General features: G+C 51.0%; 1 protein-coding gene across 2 annotated transcripts in view; it reads left to right on the top strand.

The window, feature by feature from the left end:
* The window catches only part of CDC25C (cell division cycle 25C), a 122,825-nt gene that overhangs the window by 44,550 nt on the left and 65,841 nt on the right, over positions 1–12,434 (top strand). For both annotated transcript variants that reach the window (XM_073556908.1, XM_073556907.1), the window contains exon 6: positions 10,068–10,101. In XM_073556908.1, the coding sequence (XP_073413009.1) occupies positions 10,068–10,101 (34 nt within the window). The remainder of the gene's footprint in view (positions 1–10,067; positions 10,102–12,434) is intronic.

Genomic DNA, 12,434 nt, shown 5'->3' on the forward strand with positions numbered 1-12,434 from the left:
GTAAGGGTTAAAACTTGACCAGCGATTTCTCATTTTTGCAACAAAATTTACAAAACCATTTTTTTTAGGGACCACCTCACATTCAAAGTCACTTTGAGGGGTCTATGTGGCAGAAAATACCCAAAAGTGACACCATTCTAAAAACTGCACCCCTCAAGCTACTGAGAACTACATTCAAGAAGATTATTAACCCTTCAGGTGTTTCACAGGAGCAGAAGCAACGTGGAAGGAGAAAATGAACATTTAACTTTTTTTAGTCACAAAAATGATCTTATAGCATCAATTTTTCTATTTTCCCATGGGTAACAGGAGAAATTGGACCCCAAAAGTTGTTGTCCAATTTGTCCTGAGTGCGCTGCTACCCCATATGTGGGGGAGAACCACTGTTTGGGCACACGGCAGGGCTCTGAAGGGAAAGGGCACCGTTTGACTTTTTCAACCTAAAATTGACTGAAATTGAGATCGGACGCCATGTTCCCTTTGGAGAGCCCATGATGTGCCTAAACAGTGGAAACCCCCCACAAGTGACACCATTTTGGAAACTAGACCGCCTTAAGAACTTATCTAGATGTGTGGTGAGCACATTTTCCCAAGGGTACCAGGAGAAATTGGACCCCAAAAGTTGTTGTCCAATTTGTCCTGAGTACACTGATACCCCACATGTTGGAGAAAACTGTTTGGGTACACGTTGGGGCTTGAAAGGGAAGTAATGACGTTTTGGAATGCAGACTTTGATGGAATGGTCTGCGGGCGTATGTTCCGTTTGCAGAGCCCCTGATGTGCATAAACAGTAGAAACCCCCCACAAGTGACCCCATTTTGGACACTAGACCCCCTAAGGAACTTATCTAGATGTGTGGTGAGAATTTTGAACCCCCAAGTGTTTCACTAAAGATTATAATGCCCGGGCGTGAAAATATAAAATCCTATTTTGTTCCCACATAAATGATCTTTTATCCCTAATTTCTAATTTTCCCAAGAGAATAGGAGAAATTGGACCCCAAAAGTTGTTGTGCAATTTGTCTTGAGTACGCTGGTACCCCACATGTGGGGAAAAAACTGTTTAGGCACTCGTCGGGGCTCGAAAGGGAAGTAGTGACGTTTTGGAATGCAGACTTTGATGGTCTGCTGGCGTCATGTTCCGTTTGCAGAGCCCCTGATGTGCCTAAACAGGAAAAAGCCCACATGTGGCATCATTTTGGATACTAGACCCCCAAAGAACAAATCTAGATGTGCCCCCAACTAATCTAATGCAAATTAGTAGTGCATGGAGGTGTGGTATAATTTGAAACAATCCTTCATACACTGGCCAGGTTTTTCGGGGCAGGTGTCGCACTGGTAAATGGTGTCCTTGCGTGTTCCCCTTGTCACGCTCGCGCCTTGTCTGAATGGTGCGAGCCGGGGGTTTGTGTCCTCACTGAGCCACAAACCAGACTACCCTGGAAGGGGCGTGACTACGACAGCTACCTTGGTCTTCACTGGAACCTCTGATGGTGAGGTCAGGCTTGTGCAGCAGATAGCTGTTGGGTGGCACTCCAGGGTGGTGTCTGGCTGTGGCTGCTGGTCTCACTCGGGGACGAGTCACTTTGACAGAAGCTATAGACAGGCAGGCAGGTAGACACGACAGTCACGGCTGAGACACAGGGCAGGCGGGCGTGGCTTGGAGGCACACAGGGCAGGCGGGCGTGGCTTGGAGGCACACAGGGCAGGCGGGCACTTGTTGGAGACACACAGGGCAGGCGGGCACGTGTTGGAGACACACAGGGCAGGCGGGCACGTGTTGGAGACACACAGGGCAGGCGGGCACGGCTTGGAGACACACAGGGCAGGCGGGCACGGCTTGGAGACACACAGGGCAGACTGGCGTGGTATGAGAAGGGGCAGGTAGGGACCTGTTCACACAGCAGGTGTAGGCAGAAGGGAGTGGTGTATGTTGGAACAGGATTTGGACCTGTTCACACAGGAGGTGCAGGTATGGATATAGGCAGGGGAGCCGTGCAGGCAGAGCGGCTAGGGAGCCGTGCAGGCAGAGCGGCTAGGGAGCCGTGCAGGCAGAGCGGCTAGGGAGCCGATGCACAGACAGAGCGGCAAGGGTGCAGATGCACAGACAGAGCGGCAAGGGTGCAGATGCACAGACAGAGCGGCAAGGGTGCAGATGCACAGACAGAGCGGCAAGGGTGCAGATGCACAGACAGAGCGGCAAGGGTGCAGATGCACAGACAGAGCGGCAAGGGTGCAGATGCACAGACAGAGCGGCAAGGGTGCAGATGCACAGACAGAGCGGCAAGGGTGCAGATGCACAGACAGAGCGGCAAGGGTGCAGATGCACAGACAGAGCGGCAAGGGTGCAGATGCACAGACAGAGCGGCAAGGGTGCAGATGCACAGACAGGGCGGCAAGGGTGCAGATGCACAGACAGGGCGGCAAGGGTGCAGATGCACAGACAGGGCGGCAAGGGTGCAGATGCACAGACAGGGCGGCAAGGGTGCAGATGCACAGACAGGGCGGCAAGGGTGCAGATGCACAGACAGGGCGGCAAGGGTGCAGATGCACAGACAGGGAGGACACAAGGAAAGACACAGCAGGGAAGGAAGCCACGGACAAGGAGAAAGGGAGACTAAGATAGGGCAGAGTACAGACAAGGTACTGGAACAACGACTCAAGGGCCAGGATATTCAGCCTCCTGGCAGGCAGACAAGGTACATGGCAAGACGTATTCCTCCAGAGAAGGTGGAAATACAGAGGACAGGGCCTGGCTTCCTCAGCAGCAAAATACTAACTGAGATTAGACATTGCACAGGCAATGTTTCAGTGGGTGTGGCGGAGCTAAATAGTCAAGGGCTCTAGGTGATTGGTCAGGGACAGATTAGACAGGTGCACCCTGACTGCATAAGAACCAGAGAGTTCTGGCGCTGCCCCCCTATACACACATAGCCAGGAAACATATAGGAGAGCAGAGGCAAAGAGCACAGGACTGGCAACAGACAGAATTCACAGCATGACCCGGAGCAGTGAGTAAGTTGATGTGCGGGGGATGGGATGCCATGCAGTGATGCCAGCAGGGTTGTTACAGTACCCCTCCCCTTTACGGCCCCTCTTCCTCAAGCCTGCCAGAATGACCTGAAGGAGTATGGGACCACACACAGTCCAGGTTGACATGACATCCTTCAGGTAGGGTGGAATATGTGTGCCATCAGGAATCCCAGAGTGCCAAGTTTCTTGGTGCCCAACAACTTCCAACACAGAGGGTGCAATGACTTCTTCCTCCAGATTGGCAAAAAGCGGGGCCCTGGCAGCTTCAAACTTCGCTCCTACATCAGCCGGCCAGCTAGAAACTGAAGACACCTGCACAGAGTCAATTTTTTGCCCGTTATCCCAAGAAAATTGGACCTCCTTCTCCTCCAGATGGGTAAAAAACGGAGATACATAGGCCACTGTTCTCACCTCTTCATCCACCTGCCACATGGAAGTTGGAGGCATACATACGGGGAGCCACTTCCGCCTGTTACCCGGAAAAGACTGGGCCACTCCTTTCAAGTTGGCGAAGGAGTACTGCTTAATCCTGGGACCTTCACCCACTGGCCATAGAGGAGCTGAGGGCATCCACTCAGGATCCGTCTTCAGCCCACTATCCTGGGGAAGACAATCAAGGGATGTTCCTGGGGACTGGTCACCGGAGGTGTGCGGAGAGGGCGCCACTGCTTTCTTTTCTTCAGTGACGTCCGCACACCATGACTTAATAACCGGCAGATCAGGTGGAGAAGGTGTTGATACAGAAGACTGGCCTTGCAGTAGTGGAACTAGGAACCTCTGTTGGCTAGGCAGTTCCAAATGCAGCACCACGCTGGGTCTTTGGACCGGAAGGGTCAGTAGAGTACCCGGCTCCGAACGACCGGTGGGCAAACTGGACAGCAGGTGGAAAACAAATGTCTTTGTCTATAACGCTCCGATTAGGAGTTGTAGTTGACCCCTCAGTACTGGACTGTTCACAAGTAGGGCTCGGCCATCACCAAACACCCTCAAAGGATTCTGGAACTGTGGAGCAGGAACCACGCACAGACTCCGTCTGGCTTGCAGCTTACATACATCTGCAGGGCCGAAACTCCCACAAGGCACTGGAACAGGCACAGACTTTAGTGGAGAGGAGGTACTCTCACCAAGGGCAGTCTCTCCTACTGACCCAAGGTCCTGGAGCTTTGGCTTCACAGGGCAGAGACCGTCAGGTTGTTCCTTCTCAGGACTGGCCTCTGGCGACAACCTAGCCAGCCCCTTTTTCTTAGACCTCTTTGATCTTGCATGGGGAGCTGCTCTGGCAGGCTGAGGAACAGATGGGTCATGGACGGTCACCGACTGAGAAGATGAATTGGCCCAAGGCTTCTTTCGTCTGGTCCGTTCCTGGAAGCTTAGGGGGGGGGGGAAGACTCTTCAGGAGACACTGTTCTTGGCTTGTCAAAGGCTTTGCAGAAGGCCACCAGGAAGATCGGTAAGCTCAAGGTGATGGGATCCCCCGCTTCCCAAAGGGGGTTAAGCCACTGCAATGCATCTCCTGTTAGGTAGGACATTAGTAATCCTACCTTTACCCGATCGCTGGCGAAGTAGGGAGCATGCCATTGAAAATAGCGTAGGCACTGCTCCATAAAGGCACGACACTGCTTAGAGTCCCCATCATATCTTGGCGGGTCCGAGGGAGGTTCAACTTTAGGTATGCCAGCCTCTAGCTGAGCAAACAGTCTATTGGAGCCTACAATGGTGGGTGGAGCAGTGAAGAATTGGGCTTCAGACCGGGTAAATTTACCGTATTTTTCGCTTTATAAGACGCACTTTTGTTCCCCCAAATTTTGGGGGAAAGTAGGGGGTGCGTCTTATAATCCGAATATACGGGGGAGGGGGTGTATATATATATATGTACTGCAGGGTCCAGGGGAGGTGGGGGCAGCTTTGGAGCGGTGCTGTGAGCTGGTAAAAGCTGCCGAAGGGAGCCTTTGATCTCCTGCTCCCGCTCATATAATATGCACTGCCGCTGTCCATCACCATGGTGCTGAAACCGCACCACGGTGACTGGCTGGGGGAGCGGTGCATATTATAGCTGCCTGCGCCCTCCTTTGATCGCACATGATCCCCTGTGTTAGATATCGCCCCCATGCTGCTGCCCATAGTAAAATAAAAAACTCTTTCCTTACCTCCTCCAGCGCTGATCTCCCGGTGTCTCTGCTGCTGCTGTCATCAGCACTCTGCTGTGCTGATCACATGACCGGCTCTGAGAACCAGGAAGTGGAGGAGGAGCTCAACCACACTGAGGGAGACACGAGGAGGGACAGCGCTGAGAAGGTAAGGAAAGAGTTTATTTTACTAAAAGCAGCAGCATGGAGGCGATATCTAACACAGGGTGATGTGTGCCAGCCACAGGGGGGCCAGTGTGCCAGCCACAGGGTGATGTGTGCCAGCCACAGGGTGATGTGTGCCAGCCACAAGGGCCAGTGTGCCAGCCACAGGGTGATGTGTGCCAGCCACAGGGTGATGTGTGCCAGCCACAGGGGCCAGTGTGCCAGCCACAGGGGGGCCAGTGTGCCAGCCACAGGGTGATGTGTGCCAGCCACAGGGTGATGTGTGCCAGCCACAGGGTCCAGTGTGCCAGCCACAGGGTCCAGTGTGCCAGCCACAGGGTCCAGTGTGCCAGCCACAGGGTCCAGTGTGCCAGCCACAGGGTCCAGTGTGCCAGCCACAGGGGGGCCAGTGTGCCAGCCACAGGGGGGCCAGTGTGCCAGCCACAGGGTGATGTGTGCCAGCCACAGGGTGATGTGTGCCAGCCACAGGGGGGCCAGTGTGCCAGCCACAGGGGGGCCAGTGTGCCAGCCACAGGGTGATGTGTGCCAGCCACAGGGGCCAGTGTGCCAGCCACAGGGGCCAGTGTGCCAGCCACAGGGTGATGTGTGCCAGCCACAGGGGGGCCAGTGTGCCAGCCACAGGGGGGCCAGTGTGCCAGCCACAGGGTGATGTGTGCCAGCCACAGGGGGGCCAGTGTGCCAGCCACAGGGTGATGTGTGCCAGCCACTGGGGGCCGTGTGCCAGCCACAGGGTGATGTGTGCCAGCCACAGGGGGGCCAGTGTGCCAGCCACAGGGGGGCCAGTGTGCCAGCCACAGGGGGGCCAGTGTGCCAGCCACAGGGTGATGTGTGCCAGCCACAGGGTGATGTGTGCCAGCCACAGGGTGATGTGTGCCAGCCACGGGGGGCCAGTGTGCCAGCCACGGGGGGCCAGTGTGCCAGCCACGGGGGGCCAGTGTGCCAGCCACAGGGTGATGTGTGCCAGCCACAGGGGGGCCAGTGTGCCAGCCACAGGGTGATGTGTGCCAGCCACAGGGGGGCCAGTGTGCCAGCCACAGGGGGGCCAGTGTGCCAGCCACAGGGGGGCCAGTGTGCCAGCCACAGGGTGATGTGTGCCAGCCACAGGGGGGCCAGTGTGCCAGCCACAGGGGGGCCAGTGTGCCAGCCACAGGGTGATGTGTGCCAGCCACAGGGGGCCAGTGTGCCAGCCACAGGGTGATGTGTGCCAGCCACAGGGGCCAGTGTGCCAGCCACAGGGTGATGTGTGCCAGCCACAGGGGGCCCGTGTGCCAGCACAAGGGGGCTATATTCAATATAAGGTGGCCATATCCAGATTAAGGGGGCTAATTTTAGGGTGGGGGGGCTATGAGGGACATATACCCTATATGATTTGTTAGACGGACACTGGCATTATAAGACGGACCCCATTTATTAAAAAATTCTCTATTCCTTCACCACATTTGGGGGTGCGTCTTATAATCAGGTGCGTCTTATAAAGCGAAAAATACGGTATTTGGTTGCCCATACTGGCAAAAAAGCTCATCTTGTTCCGAGAGCGAAAGGATATGGGACTCAGCGGGGACCATGGCCTGTGCAAACTGTCACGCTCGCGCCTTGGCTGAATGGCGTGAGCCGGGGGTTTGTGGCACCACTGAGCCACAAACCAGACTACCCTGGAAGGGGCGTGACTACGACAGCTACCTCGGTCTTCACTGGAGCCTCTGATGGTGAGGTCAGGCTTGTGTGGCAGGCAGAAAGCTGTCGGGTGCCACTCCAGGGTGGTGTCTGGCTGTGGCTGCTGGTCCCACTCGGGGACAAGTCACTTTGACAGAAGCTATAGACAGGCAGGCAGGTAGACACGACAGGCACGGCTGAGACACTGGGCAAGCAGGCGTGGCTTGGAGACACAGGGCAGGCGGGCGCGGCTTGGAGACACAGGGCAGGCGGGCGCGGCTTGGAGACACAGGGCAGGCGGGTACGGCTTGGAGACGCAGGGCAGGCGGGTACGGCTTGGAGACGCAGGGCAGGCGGGTACGGCTTGGAGACGCAGGGCAGGCGGGTACGGCTTGGAGACGCAGGGCAGGCGGGTACGGCTTGGAGACACAGGGCAGGCGGGTACGGCTTGGAGACACAGGGCAGGCGGGTACGGCTTGGAGACACAGGGCAGGCGGGCACGGCTTGGAGACACAGGGCAGGCGGGCACGGCTTGGAGACACAGGGCAGACTGGTGTGGTATGAGAAGGGGCAGGTGTAGGCAGGAGGGAGTGGTGTATGTTGGAACAGGATTTGGACCTGTTCACACAGGAGGTGCAGGTATGGATATAGGCAGGAGTGTGGAGTAGACTGAGCCGCAGGAGTGCGGAGTAGGCAGAGCGGCAAGGGTGCAGATGCACAGGCAGGGAGGACACAAGGAAAGACACAGCAGGGAAGGAAGCCACGGACAAGGAGAAAGGGAGACTAAGGGCAGAGTACAGACAAGGTACTGGAACAACGACTCAAGGGCCAGGATATTCAGCCTCCTGGCAGGCAGACAAGGTACAAAGCAAGATGTATTCCTCCAGAGAAGGTGGAAATACAGAGGACAGGGCCTGGCTTCCTCAGCAGCAAAATACTGAGATTAGACATTACACAGGCAATGTTTCAGTGGGTGTGGCGGAGCTAAATAGTCAAGGGCTCTAGGTGATTGGTCAGGGACAGATTAGACAGGTGCACCCTGACTGCATAAGAACCAGAGAGTTCTGGCGCCGCCCCCCTATACACACATAGCCAGGAAACATACAGGAGAGCAAAGGCAAAGAGCACAGGACTGGCAACAGACAGAATTCACAGCATGACCCGGAGCAGTGAGTAAGTTGATGTGCGGGGGATGGGAGGCCATGCAGTGACGGCAGCAGGGTTGTTACACCTCTTTTGTAACACATTCGGCCCCTTTTTTGTGGCTTACCTTTTTTACCAGTTGGCGGGACCACCCCTGAAAAATGCTGACCTGGTATGATACGAGCACCTTCAGTTCCGGAAGTACTGGGGCCCGCGCCTTCTGGAGTTAAAAACATCAGGGCCTTAATCACTACCTCCTGGAACTGAATACGGCGTATGTGTGGCATGCACATCGTGACAGCAGGAATGCGTTGAGCATTGTCATTTGTACGATGTGCACGGCCAGCTTTTTGTACCACGCCCTGGCCTTTCTGAGAGCAATAAGAGAAAAAATTAGTTTAAATTGCCAAATTACAAATTTTATTTTGCACAATATGCTACAGATAAAATATCCAAAAATATACTCATTACAAATAACATATCAGGAATACTGCAATCTAAACAGGGAGCCATATTGCATTTGTGCCCATTAATCCAATAAAATAGACCTATAAATATGTTCATACACAGGCATAACCTGTAATTAGATACAGCAAAATTATAACTTGATACTAAATAGTAAAAATGCCATACCCACATGTGCTTGTGCAACAAAATAAATATGTAAACGTGTTCACATGAAAACAGCCTTTAGTCTCCATCAGGCATAGCCTGTATGCAAATACATATGAGTGCCGTTTTCAGTCAAACCACTAATACTGTAGTTATGTATACACACAGCACCTAGCAGGTAATCCCCCCCCCCCCCAATGAACCATTTAAGAGATAAACATGTCTGAAATATCAGGAGAAACTCCTACGGGCACTTACATGAGGTATAATGGTCGCTCTAGCTTTCCCCGTCGCCCCAATGTGCGTTTCGCTTCTTCGAGATGATCGGGACATTTTTTGAGAAGATGGTGCTTGGGTGTACTTTATTTATAACTATGTATGTGTGGGGGGGCTAGTGATTGGTGCAAACTATTCTGTAAAGAAAAAGCTAAAAGAAAAAAGGAAATGGGGAGAAAAAATTACCTGTGAAAAGAAAAGTCTAAAACAGCAGGCCCTAGCTCTAAGTGAACGGCGTCACTTATCAAAGTTCAGTGGCGGCTGCTGGGTGTGCGTACAGGTGTGGTGCAAAGGGGGGGGTGAAAAAAGGAAATCATCAGGCAGAAGCTCTGATAAGTGATCTACGTAACTTCTCAAAGCTTGGCGGCTGTGGGATGCGAATATGGAGTTGGCGCAAAGGGGGCTGCTAAGTGTGCGCACGGAGGCGGCACAAAGGGGTATGGAGGGGTACAAATGGGGAAAGGGGGGATGAAGAGAGATTGGACAGGGATCAGGGATTAGCACTTACGCTTGTAGTCAGGTGGCGCAAAGGGCGGGTGAAAAAAAAAAAAAAAGGAAATCAGCAGGCACAAGCTCTGATAAGTGAACTACCGTATGTCAAGTTTGGCAGCTGTGGTATGCGAATATGGACTTGGCGCAAAGGGGGCTGAGGAAAAAGAAAGCAAGCACGAGTGTTGATTGGTGAACTGCGTCAAAGGTGCGGGGTCAGGGGGAATAAAAAATCCTAATAGAATCCTTATGGGACGCACAATTGGGTGATATCTTTACATGATATCACTAAATATGGGTGACAGATACCCTTTAAAAAAACCCGTTAATGATGAATCACGGCATTAGTCTTAAACTAACAGACGGGTTTATGATCCAACTCTGGCTTTGGCTTTCTAAACTGCATAAAAAGAAACTTCAAACTAGAAAACCTACCCTTAACCGTCGGGTATCATGCCCGGTGTTCATTCAGACCTGGGAACAACTGTGTGCTCTTTTTTAATATATCATCACTGAAATAAATGTTGTTCAATCTCCTTTTATTTCACAGGAAGTGCCATAAAAAAAAAGTTAATAGCATATTGGTGAGTGCTTTTTTTTCTTTAATGTTTCATTTCAATGTCTTAGAAATAGTAAGGAAAGTATAGCAATGTCTTGCCATAATGTCCACTTTGACATGAGAACATTGACATGATTGTATTGTAGGAGAAGTCCAATTTTTACTATTTTCACTTTTCATTTTTTTTTTTCCATAGAACTTTACAAGCAATATATCAGGAATGTTTAAGAGGCATAGTGATCCAGGAAAGACTGTAGACCACTTGTCAGCTTAAAAGGAATGTGTCATCAGAAAAAGACCTATTGTTTAAAGAAGGCCTCCTCCCATCAAAATTATTACTGTATTATAACTAAAATATTGCAGTCATCATATTATATAACACTATGTACTTAAAATTACTCATTTTGCCTTTCTACCCAGCTAAGGCTAGTTTCACACTAGCATTCTCCGTCGCAGCGCAGGGCCGCCGCTTAGCTCCGGCCGCGCCCCCTCCAGTCAGCTCCTCCTAGGATCGCATGACGCTCCATGCGATCAGCGTACCGTATATTTAGCGTTTGGTGTGCTGACCGTGCGCTGGTTGTGCGCCCAGCGCACAAAAATGCAACAGTGCGTTTTTGTGCGCTGGGCGCACACCAAAAGGGCGCAGCGCCAGCAAAATCAGACCAGCGCACGGTCAGCGTACCCAACGCTAAATATACGGTACTCTGATCGCATTCAGCGTCATGCGATAATAGGAGGAGCTGACCGGAGGGGGGGCGGAGCTAAGCGGCAGCCCTGCTCTGCGCCCAAAAACATTAGTGTGAAACTAGCCTAAGTCGTCTTTTTCCATTAGGTCTATGAAATCACATGATTAAAAACTGACTAGCTGAAACAAGAGATCAATTTTACCTGTACGAGTCATAAGTCACTGCAAAAGTCCCTGGCAGGGGGAGAATGGATCATCTGGGCCAGGAGATGAAGAGGGGAAAGATAAATGCAGGAACAAGAGACTTCCTGTTTCTACATAGGGCAGAGAAAAGAAGAATTAGCTGAGTAGAAAGGCAAAATGAGCAGTTGTAAGTACATGGTGCTGTATAATATTAGGACTGCTATATATTAAGAGGACTAAAACTTTGATAGGAGGAGTGCTTCTTTAAATCAGGTACTTGTGATTCAAATCTACAATATAATACATATACATTCATGGCCAAAAGTGTTGGAACCCTTGAAATTGTTCCAGAAAATGAAGTATTTCTCAGAGAGAATTATTGCAATCCTACATGTTTTGTTATACACGTTTATTTCCTTTGGGTGTATTGGAACAACATAAAACAGCGAAAAAAAAAAAAGACAATATCATGCAAAACTCCCAAAATGGTCTGGACAAATCGTTGGCAATCTCAGCTTTGACATTTGGCTGCACATACATTGGAGTAAATAACTGCAATTAATGGCTTCCTATAACCAATAAGCTTGTGTATAACAAAACATGTGCAATTGCAATAATATTGTGTGTATGTGTATATATTGTTAGGGGGTTGATGGGCTTAGCTGCTCCTCGAGGTAGACTCGGGCACACAGGTGGTTAAACACTCACTCTGGGTCGTTTACTACCTTTTAAACCAAAAAACAAAATGGTAACAGAAAACAACCTGAATGAAAATACAGTTCATACACCGTCCTGCTGGGCCCTCTGGAACAACATATACGGCAGCTCTCGCAGGAGCTAGCAATGCAGAGGCTTGCTTTCCTCCTCACTCATACACAGAAAAAAAAGTGGCTGGACATATAACTCCCCTCCAGCCACACCCTGGAGGTGGAGATATGGTGGCTAGGAGTCCCGCCCATCTCTAATCTACCCAGAGCCTGGTGCACAGAGCAGGTGCATTTATACAGAGACTTGATTACACACAGGTGGATTATATTTATCATCATTAGTCATTTAGGACAACATTGGATCATTCAGAGATCCACAATGAACTTCTGGAGTGAGTTTGCTGCACTGAAAGTAAAGGGGCCTAATAATATTGCACGCTCCGCTTTTCAGTTTTTGAATTTCCACAAAAATTTCAAATAACCAATAAATTTCATTCAACTTCACAATTCCCACTTCAACTTCCCACTTGTTGTTGATTCTTCACCAAAAATTTACATTTTGTATCTTTATGTTTGAAGCACGATATGTGGGAAATGTTGAAAAGTTCCAGGGGGGCGAATACTTTCGCAAGGCACTGTATCTATCTCATTCCTTCTATCTATCCCATATTTATCTATCTATAGATAGTTAGATTATATCTATAGATAGATACACATAGTTATAGATTATCTATCTCATGTCTGTCTGTGTCTGTAATGGAGTGAGGGTTAAAAGTACAAATG

This window comes from Dendrobates tinctorius, unplaced genomic scaffold (assembly GCF_039654945.1).
Source record: "Dendrobates tinctorius isolate UK_male_01 unplaced genomic scaffold, ASM3965494v1 ptg000241l, whole genome shotgun sequence".
Lineage (NCBI taxonomy): Eukaryota > Metazoa > Chordata > Amphibia > Anura > Dendrobatidae > Dendrobates > Dendrobates tinctorius.